This window comes from Geosmithia morbida (assembly GCF_012550715.1).
Source record: "Geosmithia morbida isolate 1262 chromosome Unknown scaffold_7, whole genome shotgun sequence".
NCBI lineage: Eukaryota > Fungi > Ascomycota > Sordariomycetes > Hypocreales > Bionectriaceae > Geosmithia > Geosmithia morbida.
The window spans coordinates 46603-58003 of NW_023336194.1; the positions used below are offsets into that span (position 1 = coordinate 46603).

An 11401-nucleotide genomic window follows, 5' to 3' on the forward strand; every position below is an offset into this window, starting at 1 on the left:
CCACCCTTCTTCTTCTTCTTCTTCTTTAGATTAGACAGCTCTCTTTACTTTGAGCTCTACGTATTGCTCTCTCTTCACTCTCTCTCCCGACCGCTCAGGTCCCTCCCCCCTCCCCGCTTCTCTCTCTTTGGAGCTCTCCGACCACGACGACCACAACAAGTTTCCTGGCAGCCATGGCGTCAATCAACCTGTCCCTAAACGGGGCCGCGATCAAGAACAGCTACAAAAAGGTGCTGGAAGGAGCCCTGCCTGCCGGTTCTCCCACCTCGTGCCTGTGGGCCCTCTTCTCTGTTCAGGCGCCCCTTGTCAATGCCTTCCAGAACTCTGGCTCTAGCGAAAGCGTCCTTAAAGTGCAAGACTCAGGAGGTAAGCATATGATTTTATGGATCTCTGACTCATGCCTCCCGGCCTATCCTCTACGTAGCCGCTAACTGGTGCTCGCGTACGTATAGAGGGTGAACTGAGCGACCTTTTTGAGGAATTCAACGATGGACGCATCCAGTACGCATACATCAAGCTCAACGACCCCAACAAGAACATTCCCAAGCGAGTCTTGATTGCCTGGTGTGGCAGCGGTGTTCCCGAACGTACCAAGGGCTACTTCAACAACTACACTAATGCCATCACCGGCGTCCTGCAGGGCTTCCACACCCAGATCACCGCCCGCTCCGACGACGACCTCGATGCCCAGGCCATCCTGTCCAAGGTGGTTGCCGCTTCGGGCTCTGACTATTCCGGCCCTGGTGTCAAGGCTGCCACTTCCAGCCGCGCTCCGCCGCCCCGGACCGTTGCAGCCAAGCCTGTCTTCACGCCCACCACATCGACCGCGACCCGCAGCAACCTGGTGGCCTCTCGGTCTACCAGAAATGTCGACGACAACGACGGCTGGGGTGACGCTCCCCCCGTCACGCGAACCCAGCCCGAAAAGGTCGAGTCTGCCTACAAGCCCACCAAGGTCAACATGGCCGAGCTCACCAAGCAGAAGGCCGAGCCCTCGCGATTCGTCCCTACCGCTCGCCGGGACGACGGCGGCGCGGACGTGGTCAAGGGTGGCTACCAACCTATCGGCAAGGTCGACATTGCTGCTATCCGTGCCCAGGCCAAGAAGGACCAGGACGACCGGCCGACCCCTGTCAAGGGCGCCTATGAGCCCGTCGGCAAGGTTGACATTGCGGCCATCCGTGCCAAGGCCCAGAAGCCTACGTCTGCACCCCAGGCCGAGGAGGAGTCCCAGGCCCCCAAGGGCGTGTCCGACAGGGCTTCCGCCTTCTCACAGCCTGCCCAGTCTGAGCGTCTGACCAGCCTTCCGAAGCCCAAGGTGGCCAACAAGTTTGGAGGTGCTACGGCCTTTACCGGAACCAAGCCTCCCGTGCCCGTCGGCGGCGCCTCGGCTCCTGCCCCGGCGCCCGTCGGGTCTGCCAGCCGCACCTTTGCTGACCAGGGTGGCAAGACGCCGGCCCAGCTGTGGGCCGAGAAGAAGGCCAAGGAGCGCGGCGAACCTGTGCCCAGTGCTTCCGCCCCGTCATCGGCTCCCGTCGAGTCGCAGAAGACTGGCGGTGAGGAGTGGAAGAGCGGCTACGCTGGTAAATCGTGGGCGCCGGTGCAGACGTCGTCCCGCTTTAGCCGTCCTGAAGATGGCCAGGAGGCAGTCGACGTGCCTCAGCACGAGGAGCAGCAGCCCACCCACACTGGCTCTGGCAGTGTGTCCGCCCTGAAGGATCGCTTCAAGGGCGCCGCGCCGATGGGTGTCGGTGCTGCCGCTGGTGTCGTCGCCGGTGCCGGTGCCAGTGCCGCCATTGCCTCCCACGAGAAGGAAGAGGAGGAGGAGTCCGCCCCCCCTCCGGTGCCCGACGCGTCCAGACCCGCCGGCGGCTTCTCCCTCCCGGGACTTCCCAGCAGGCCTGCCGCCCCCGTCGAGGAGCCCCGGCAAGAGGAGGAGGAGTATGAGCCGGAGCCCGAGTCCCCCGTGCGCATTGCCATACCCGTCGCTCGCTCTCCGTCGCCCGAAGAGACGCGCGCCCCGCCGCCCCCTCCTCCCGCCGAGCCGGAACCCGCACCTGTGCCGGAAGCCGCGGCGCCCGTCGCAGACCAAAAGGAGGGCGGCTTCGTGGCCGTGGTGCAGTTCGACTACGAAAAGGGCGAGGAGAACGAGGTGGAGCTCGTCGAGGGCGAGTACGTGACGGACATCGACATGGTCGACGAGGGGTGGTGGGCCGGCACCAACGCCAGGGGCGAGCGTGGCCTCTTCCCCTGCAACTACGTCGAGCTCGTCGAGGACGGCGGAACGGTGCCCCATCATGAGGAGCCCGAGCCTGCTCCCCCCTCCCCGGCCAGGCAGGAGGCTGCTGCGCCTCCTCCGCCGGCTCCCGCAGCGGCACCTCCTGCTTCTGTTGGGCCCACCGCCACGGCCATTTACGATTATGAAGCTGGCGAGAACAATGGTTAGTTTTTTTCTTTCTTTTTCTCCTCCCCCCCCCCACTCCCTTTCTCTCTCTCTCTGTCCCCTTCATAATCTACCCTTGATGCTGATACTCATTCCTAAACCAGAACTCAGCTTCCCCGAGGATGCCATCATCACCAATCTCAAGTTTCCCGACGATGACTGGTGGGCTGGTGAATACAATGGAAATATTGGTCTGTTCCCTGCAAACTATGTACGGCTCAACGAGTGAGAAGAGGACGAGGAAAAATCATTCTTCTTCTTCTTCTTGCTTCCCAGTCATTGTGTGTTTTGTCCTTCTTCTTCTTCTTTACAACACTTTTACAACAAAAAAGCGACTTGGGATGTGTGTGTTTTTGATCACGGAGTGGTCTATGGTCAATGCTAAGGGAGGGGGGGGCAGATATATAAAATATTTCAAACATGACAAAAAAAGACAAATAAACAATGTACCAGCGTATACTCTCACGTTTCCATCTAGTACTGCCACGGGAGTCTATTACTACTTCTGAAAAGACAAGAGTGAAATGATAGTTGGGAAACAGAGCAAGAGTAAAGGAATATGATAAAGGCTTGTCTTTGAAATGCTATGCTGGATATATATATACAATGTGTCCCATAGACGGAGCGCAAATTCTTCTACTTTTATATGAACAGAGAGGGGGGAGATAGAGACAAGAGAAGACGGAAATCCAACCTGTTCTTTTTTGTTTTCGTGACCTGTACGCTTGCTGTTTCCCCATATCCCATCCTGTTACATCGCAGTACAGTATCCCAAAAGAAATGAGAGGTAGAAGAGAAAAAAAAAAGAAAGCATGAAAAAGGGGTGGGGGGGAGAGCTTTTCCCAGGGTGATGTATATATTCGCCAGCGTTATAGAAAAGAAAACATGTAAAAAAGGAAATCGGTTTCGACAGAATGTTGAGGGTGTGTTTTTGAAAACGAAAAAAAGAAGTTCCGTGAGAGAGGAAGAGGGCGCGTGCCATGACGGTAGCATACTACTCGTCAAGTAGGAGGACGCGCGGTTCGTAGTGGAAATATCTGACAACAAGGTAGAGGGGAACAGGGTCTAGCAGAGGCACTCGCAGCAGTCGATACTATAAATTAAGAATGGTTAGCCATCTTGGACTTTTGCAGCCATACACACACACACACACACACAGGTATATATTATATACGTGCGTATGTGTGTGTGCGCGACAGACAGAGGAGGGGGGCACGCAAGAAGATTTAGGCTTGGGAGAGCAAGGGGGGCATGCGGGAGGACAGAGAGCAAGACTTACCAGCATTCACAACCCTCCTCGACAGCACAGCAACAGCAGAAGGCGGCGATGCAGGCCATGAAGCAGTTGTTGGAACCGCCACCACCGCCGGACCCCTTGTTCTGCTGCTGCTGCTGCTCAGGCTGGGGCTGGTACTGCATGGGCTGCTGGTACTGCATGGGCTGCTGACCACCGTAGGCGCCGGGAGGAGGTTGCTGGTAAGGGCCGGGCTGGCCCTGGTAGTAGCCCTGCTGGGGGGGAGCGCCGTAGGCCTATCCGTCTCTCCCTCTCTCGTCAGTACAGGTCCAGGTCTATCCATTCGGGGTGCGACGGCGCAGGGGAGCTGATCGACCCCACTGCGACCGGAGAAAGAGCAAGAAGGGTTGCGTTGCCGTGTTGTCTGTGTAGACATATGGAGAGGGAGAGGGAGAGAGGCCGCGCGGAAGGGGGACGTACAGGCTGAGGGGACTGAGGGTAGCCACCACCCTGGTAGTACTCTTGGCTAGCCATTCTTGATTGTTGACAGGAGCGAGGCGACTCTGTCTGTTGTCGGAAGAGGTCTGTCGCGACGAGGAAAGAGAGGAGGTGACGATGAGGATGATGAGGGAAGTTTCCGATAAGACACGAGGTGGAAGAGGGAAGAAGAAGAAAAGAGAAAGCAGGAAAGGAAAGAGGAAGGAGCTGAAGCGCGACGGGCACACCAAGTAATACTCGTAGTAATGTGATATTTAGTGCGAGAGGTGTGTCTACGCGGATAGTTCTTGGCAAAAAGTCTCAATGGACAGGGGGGGGGGGAGGAGCGTTTGGACCACCCTTCCACTTCTTTGGCGGGGCCTCTTCTCTTTCCCACCTCTGCAGCTGACGTCTCCACTGCCACTTGCGGTTGGAGAGTGTGGGTGCAGTGCGTGTTGTTGTGGCAGTGCGGCAGTGCGTGTGCGTGTGCGTGTGTGCGTGTGTGTGTGGCATGTGTGGCAGGTGTGGCAGGTGTGGCAGGTGTGTGTGTGTATGTGCGCGTATTGGGTGTGAACGGCCACAAGTGTCGGTGGGAGGAGTCTGGTGGTTGTCTTGGGGGGGGGGAAGCCCCCGTCTGTTGAGGGTCAGACTGTTCAGGGAGATGGAGAGAGATAGAGAGACCCCTGCTGTGAGAGTGCTGCTGCTGGTGTTGAATACTTTTTTGAGGCTGTCTAGCGGTAGGCCTGTCTAGTGGTAGGCTTGCCTAGTGGTAGGCTGCTGTTCAGCGATGGGGGCTGTCTCACGTGGTATTGCGGTAATACGATGCTGTTAGGTAGGCTGTTGCAGCTCTACCACTGCAGTAGCATCATCATCGTCATTGCATACTCCGTTGCATGCACATCGTAGGCTGCAGCTTGTTACAGGATCCTTACAGGAGAGCGCTGCTGGGGTTGGTGCCGCTCCTTCCATGCGCTAATCGGCAGGTACGGCATCTCTCTCCCCACCTTGAACGGGATTCCGTTGCCGAGATGCGCAGCCAAGATCCAGGCAAGGTCGGGGTGACTTGTAAGGCGCATTCTACATGTACGAGTACGTACTCTCTGTATGCTGTAGGGCGGAATTGTACTCGTCGTACGCGTCTTACCTTGAACCCCCCATGTATCTGTCCGGGCGGAGGAGGGTACGGTATCGGGAATCTTAGGGCACTCGTATCTATGTGTAATCTGTAGACTCAAGTACAGAGTGTATTACCTATTAATAGACCGGCATACGGGATAATTACATGCTTGCGAAATACAGGTGGTAAGGCTTGAATACCTGAGATATGTGGTTATCATTGGCATATGGGTATGTATATATATATATATATACATGTGTGTGTGTGTGTGTGTGTGTGTGTGTGTGTGTACGGAGTACGGTGTGATGGTGATAAGCTGCCCAAGGGCCGTGACTGACGGCGACCGGCAACATGCTAGCAACCTACGATGCGAGTGAACCGAAATACGAATACGCGACCGGTCTTCCAAGGGATCCCCGAGAAACTGATCGCCAGCCGTCGGCATCCAGCCCATGCTGTCGCGGCAAATTACCTCGAGAGCATCGGATCCTGGGTCCCACGCAAATTGTCCATCAACCCCCCCCCCCCCCCCCCCGCTTTTGTTCTGTACGGGTACATATATATGCCTAACCCCCATGACGATTAACCCAAGGTCAGTCCAACTGACAGCTGGCGACTAGCGACGCGGTTGACGATTTCCTCATCCCCTCCCCTCCCCTGTCCCGTGTGTGAATTACCTCGTACGATGTCTATCTACAGGAATTACGACTTCCTGTCTCGACGATGAGCACTTCAACCGATACCCGTACCCTGTCATGTACAAGGAATGAGGAATGATAGATAACCCTGGTGTCCTCTGTGTGCTCTGTAAGGCTGCCGCTACCACTACCACTTCCGCTACCCGCTACCACTACGGCATATACACATATACATATAATCTGCACATACTATGAATACTGCCCATGGTTGCAGCCGTCATCACCGCCGTCATTACTGCCACAAATCTGCCAACCAACCGCCTGCCCATCTCCCGCCATGGACCGTCGGTGAATCACGGTCAGCCTCATCCAACCGGTGCTCTCCGACTGTCCCTGACGCAAACCACCTTCTGAACCCCGTGGTCTCTCATCCCAACTCTGCCCACTTCCTTCTCGCACGGCAACAATGACAGTGAATCCCTCTCATTCTTCTCTATTCAGACGTGTTTGCCGTGATTCTCTCTTCTCCCCCTCCCTTTCCTTTTGTCCATTGTCTGCCATGTTCCTCCTCCCACCCCCTCGGAATTATACATACATGCATACATATATATATATATGAGGTATAGCCCATCAATATATCAGCTCTCTACACCTACTAGTAGCATCGTATGGAATAGCGCTGATCCTGTCTCCTTTCCCACTCCGGGCAAGAGCGTGATTGATTCAAGGAAGGAGGCGAGAGAGAGAGAGACGCGAGAGAGCGATTGACGAGGAGAAGAGAAGATGGACGGAGAGACGGCCTCGCCAGCAAGGCCACCCCAGAAGAAGATGAAGAGGGACCTCCACCACGGCTGGGAACCGACCTGCGTCGCCATGGCCAAGTGCGACATGTGCTCCCGCGCCGGCCGGGGCGTCATATACAAGTGCGCCCAGTGCAAGCTGTCCACCTGCCGGGAGTGCTGCGAGACCGGCCAGCTAGACGGGGACTCGAGACACGTCCTCGACGCCGACAGCGTGAGCTGGGACCCTCCACCCCGGACCAGCAAGCGCACCGGCCTCGCCTCCATCCCCCCCTCCCCCTCCAAGGTCACCAGACGCGGGGCAAGGAAGGTGACCACGAGGGCTAGCAGGGGACAGCAAGCTTCTGCTGCTGCGGTTGCCGCTGCTGCTTCCACCTCCGCTCCCGCTTCCACTTCTACCTCTACAGCCCAGCACCTGTCCACTCCCCCCGAGGCCACAGATGACGACGATGACGATGACGGTCGTGACCGTGATGGAACATGGGAACCACCGCCATCATCCAACCCTCCCCGTCTCAGAATCAGATCAGGAGGCGCTGCAGCCGTTCACGCCGTGGTGGGAGGAGGGCAGACACCAGATAGGAACGACGACACCCTCGCCCGTCGTCCAAGTCATGACGTCTCCGTGCCTCCCCCTAACAGGACGCAGATATCCGACACCGGCCCGGACCACGGCACCAGGAACACCTTCCTGCCCGGACCATACCCGTACTCCCTAGACAGACGTCACCGTTACCCCCCCGGTCGCTTCTCACCTTATACGCGTCCTCCCACCTTCCGGAAAACGCTCCACGACAGCAACAACCACGACAGCGATGACGACCAGACGACCAGACCGGTGATCCGCCTCCCCTCTATCCGATCGCTGTTCAGCCAACCCTTCTATGACCGTCCCCACCAGCCATCTCCGCGTCGTGAGCTGACCCCTCCTCCGCATCCTCTACCTCGGCTTCCTCGACCGGGGACGTCTTCGACTCGGGAACTGCTACCACCGCAACCGCAACCGCAGCAGCAGCAGCCACTCCACCAAGATGTCCTCGCCTCCCATCTCGCGTCGTCCACGTATACGAGCTACATGGACAGCCCGGCCAGGTCAGTAGACATGTGTCTGCGGCACGAGCTGCTGGCCCTGTGGGCGCGTCACCTGGTCGCCGTGTCGGGTCCCGCCGCCGCCGACGAGGCCCTTTCCCTCTTCTCCGAGGCTACGACGGAGGCTGCCCTGCGCCTCGGCCTAGATCCCCTCAGGAACGGAGCCAGGGACTGGTTGGTCGAGATGGATGCTCTGGTCTCTCAGGTCGCGAAGGCTAGGGGCACGGGCATTTGATATTGACCTGCAAGGGATTTAGGTTTTTTTTTTTGTTGAGGTTCTTGAGATTTCCGATTCTTTCATTGTTCTATTTGTTTCTTTCTCCTTCTTTTCTTTTGTTTTCTTTTTTTCTTTTCCAGCGCGGAATAGGAGGAAATACCACAATGGATGCTTACTTGAGATACAGGACACAGAATGTGAGGATAAAGGCTAGTAATAGTTTTAAGAAAAGGGGGGAAGATAAGAGGAAGAATAAAAATAAAAAAAGGAGAAACTTTACACAAGCAAGAACGTGACAAGCATCTCCTTCGAATCACATTTTCTTTTCTTCACATCTAGACGAAGGGTTTTTATGAAGAAAAGAAAAGAAGCAAAAGAACAAAAAAAGAAAAAGAACAAAAAGGTCAATTTATTCTAGCAACCATTTCATCCATATAATCTCATTCCTTTTTTTTTTTTGCTTCAAACAAAATTTTCTTTATTCGTCATTACCCTCACCCTGACCCTGTTCCTCATCTTCTCCCTCCTCGTCCTCATCTTCATCCTCGAGAGCACCAGGCACCTCATAAAGACGGAGGACAGACTTGTTGGGGTCCTTGAGCAGGATGAACCTTCCGTCGCCGCGGCGGGCACACATGTCGACAATGGTGCGGACGATGCCCCATCCGTTAGAGATGGACAAGTTCATCTGGTTGGCAAAGTCACGGGGCTTCCAGCCGACGACGCCGAGGATGACGTGCTTGTCGTTGGAGCGGGGGTTGGCACGGGAGACGAATCTGAAATATGTCAGTCTTGTTCTTGATCTTGAGAAATGATGTTGTGATAACTAGAAAGAGAGAGAGAGAGAGAGAGAGAGAGTCAGAGAGGGGAAAGGAGACGGATAGACATACCCAAGCTTCATGACGTCCGACTTGGCAAGAATGCTCTGGATGGTCCAGCGGGCGAGCTTGCAGCTGTTGTTCTTCATCTCGGTGGCGACAACAGCACCGCGTTGGGCGACGAGCTTGGTGCGCCAGTCGAGGGCGCCGCCGCTGCCCTGGGCCTTCGAGTCGAACTCGTTGAGGGCCTTGAGGGAGACGCGCTGGACGTCGCCGGAGACGGCGTTGCGCTGGATGGCGTCGACCTCTGTGCGGACGATGAGGTAGACGGGCTCCTCGTCGTTGGTCGACAGGTCGAAGCGGCGGTAGCGGTAGGCCTTGGAGGCCGGGGGGTCGGTATCCTCGGACGAGTTGTAGAAGGGGTTGGCGTTGGCCATGTCGACACGCGAGGCCTGCGACTCGATGACGACCTGGTTGGCGAAGTTGTGGTTGATGTAGGTGGCCTCCTCGGCCAGGGCAGCCGGCTGGTTGATGATGTCCTTGTTGCCGTCGGCCGCGTCCAGGGGCCCGTCGACCGCGTTCTCGTTGACCGTCACCATGTCCAGCGTCGCGCCGTCCCGCTTGTCGAGGAATACCTTGCCGCCCTGCCGCACGATGACGATGTCCCACGGGAACACCGACCGCGTCGAGCACATGAGCATCGACAGGATGCTGTCCGTCGCGAAGATGGTGGCCTCGTTGCGCTCCGCTAGCTCCTGGATCACCGGGTCCGACGACGTCGTCACGTTGTACGCCGCGCGGTCCAGCGCCGTCAGCTTGCGCTCCATCCCCTTGACGGGCGGCTTGTCGTACGACCGGTCGTACGCGTACAGGAAACCGTAGTCCGACAGGTCCTCGCCCTCGTCGCCGTCCAGGTTCAGCTTGCCAAGGCGGTTGAAGTCAATCTCCTCCAGCAGTTCCCAGTCCGCACGGATGTTGATGCTCGGGTCGCGGTTGCGCGCCGGCTTGTCGTAGTCCTTCCACCCGAAGCGACGGCCGCGAGCGCCGCCGCCGCCGCCGCGGCCACGGCTGTCGTAGCTGCTGCCGCCCTGCCGCCCTGCCGCCCCTCCTCCCCTAGTTGACTGGCCCCGGGTCGAGCGGGCATCGCCGCGTCCGCCGCGCTGGCCCCTGCCACGCGTGAAGACTGCTCCACGGCCGTACCTCGTCTTGGTCGTGTCGCGGGTGTTGCTGACAATCGAGAAGGAGGACTCGTCCTCGGCCACGGGGGCACTGAAGGTGACGGCGTGGCTGGAACCGTAGACTTGCTGGTCTTTTTTTTAGGGGGGGGGGGGGAGGTTGCCATAAGTTAGCCCTACTATCCTTCTCTCATTCCTTCATATGCCCATCCTTCGTCGAGGAAGAGGACGACATTAGTTAGAAACTCACCCCTGTAGTTGCGCTGGTATTGCATGCGTGATCCACGCTCCCTATCCTTGCCCTCGGCTGTCCAGTCGGCCATGCGGCCCAGCTTGTCACCCTTGGAGAATGGGGCGTAGGGCACACCCTCGAGGGTCGTCTCCGTCGTCACGGGCGGTCCCCATCCATCACCGGCGGGGCAGCTCTCGCAGATACTGATGTAGTCGAGAGAGTCGGCCATTTTTGTGTTATGTTTCCTCGTCGGTCCTCAGAGGAGTTAGAAAAAAATCAACAAAAAAAAGAAAAGGAAAAAAAAATACTCCCAAACGTACGGTGCGGGGAGGGGCTCACACAAAGGCGCGATAGAATTTGTGGTTTCCCAGGTTCGAATTTGTGGTGGGGTGTGGGGCTGAAATTTGTCCTAAAGCCCCACGCCACATTCAACTCGTTTGTGCGTTTTGACTCAGCATGCACCAGCCTCACTCTCAAAAATCCGCAATAGTACTTATCGTGAGACTCTCTCAACACTCACGATATTACCTTGATCCCTTGTGCTGGTCTTACTTACTCTGTGTTTTTCTTTATGGTACAACGTTTTTCCATTTGTTATATATAATTTTACCATCATGGTCATGTTGGGTGGTGGAATGGAGAAGATAAAGAACACACAATAGAGGGTCCAACCGCCGCTGCTCCACTACCATCATCATCCACCTGATCATAGCACGACGGCTTTTCAACAAAGTATCACCTCGCTTCAACTTCCTCCTTCACGACATGGTTATGGCGCATCATCATGGACCCTGCACCCGTCAGAGACCTCATAGGTACTGTCGCGTTTGAAATTCACCGACGTTGCCCGGTACACTTCCCATCTTTCTTTCAGGTGGTCATCGCGCGACTGTGGCTGTGTCGGGGTTCTGCGGCCATGAGGTTACGGTGTGGCAGCCCCCAACTGGCTCGTCGGCCTCTCTGAACGACGACAGCAGACTAGCTGTCGCAGAGAGTTCTCGGATCAACCCCCTCTCAGTGGAGGTCTCTGCCCGAGTCGGGACCTCTTTCTCCCCTTCTGCTCGGTCGTTTCGCGCTCCCATCACGGACTGCTGCTTCCGCCACAAGCTTCCTCTCTTCCTTCTCTCCATCTGTGTCTTCCCCCTCGCTACAACGAGTCGG

The 11401-nt window shown here is 56.8% G+C and overlaps 4 protein-coding genes across 4 annotated transcripts; 2 read left to right on the top strand and 2 right to left on the bottom strand.

Annotated features, from left to right (window-relative positions):
• Positions 1-173: 173 nt before the first annotated feature.
• On the top strand, positions 174-2672 carry GMORB2_6874 (drebrin-like protein; the record flags this gene model as incomplete). Its single annotated transcript, XM_035468840.1, has 3 exons — positions 174-366; positions 453-2441; positions 2548-2672. 3 exons carry the CDS (start codon positions 174-176, stop codon positions 2670-2672), a joined length of 2307 nt encoding a protein of 768 aa, XP_035321220.1.
• Positions 2673-3508: 836 nt separating this feature from the next.
• Positions 3509-5230, bottom strand: GMORB2_6875 (uncharacterized protein; the record flags this gene model as incomplete). The annotated part of the gene is made up of 3 exons (XM_035468841.1): positions 3509-3536; positions 3723-3973; positions 5087-5230. 3 exons carry the CDS (start codon positions 5228-5230, stop codon positions 3509-3511), a joined length of 423 nt encoding a protein of 140 aa, XP_035321221.1.
• A 943-nt stretch (positions 5231-6173) lies between these two features.
• Positions 6174-8033, top strand: GMORB2_6876 (uncharacterized protein; the record flags this gene model as incomplete). Its single annotated transcript, XM_035468842.1, has 3 exons — positions 6174-6257; positions 6735-7623; positions 7741-8033. 3 exons carry the CDS (start codon positions 6174-6176, stop codon positions 8031-8033), a joined length of 1266 nt encoding a protein of 421 aa, XP_035321222.1.
• A 460-nt stretch (positions 8034-8493) lies between these two features.
• Positions 8494-10469, bottom strand: GMORB2_6877 (translation initiation factor 3 subunit D; the record flags this gene model as incomplete). Its single annotated transcript, XM_035468843.1, has 3 exons — positions 8494-8791; positions 8906-10142; positions 10259-10469. The coding sequence occupies 3 exons, from the start codon at positions 10467-10469 to the stop codon at positions 8494-8496; spliced, it is 1746 nt and encodes a 581-aa protein (XP_035321223.1).
• Between the last annotated feature and the right edge of the window lie 932 nt (positions 10470-11401).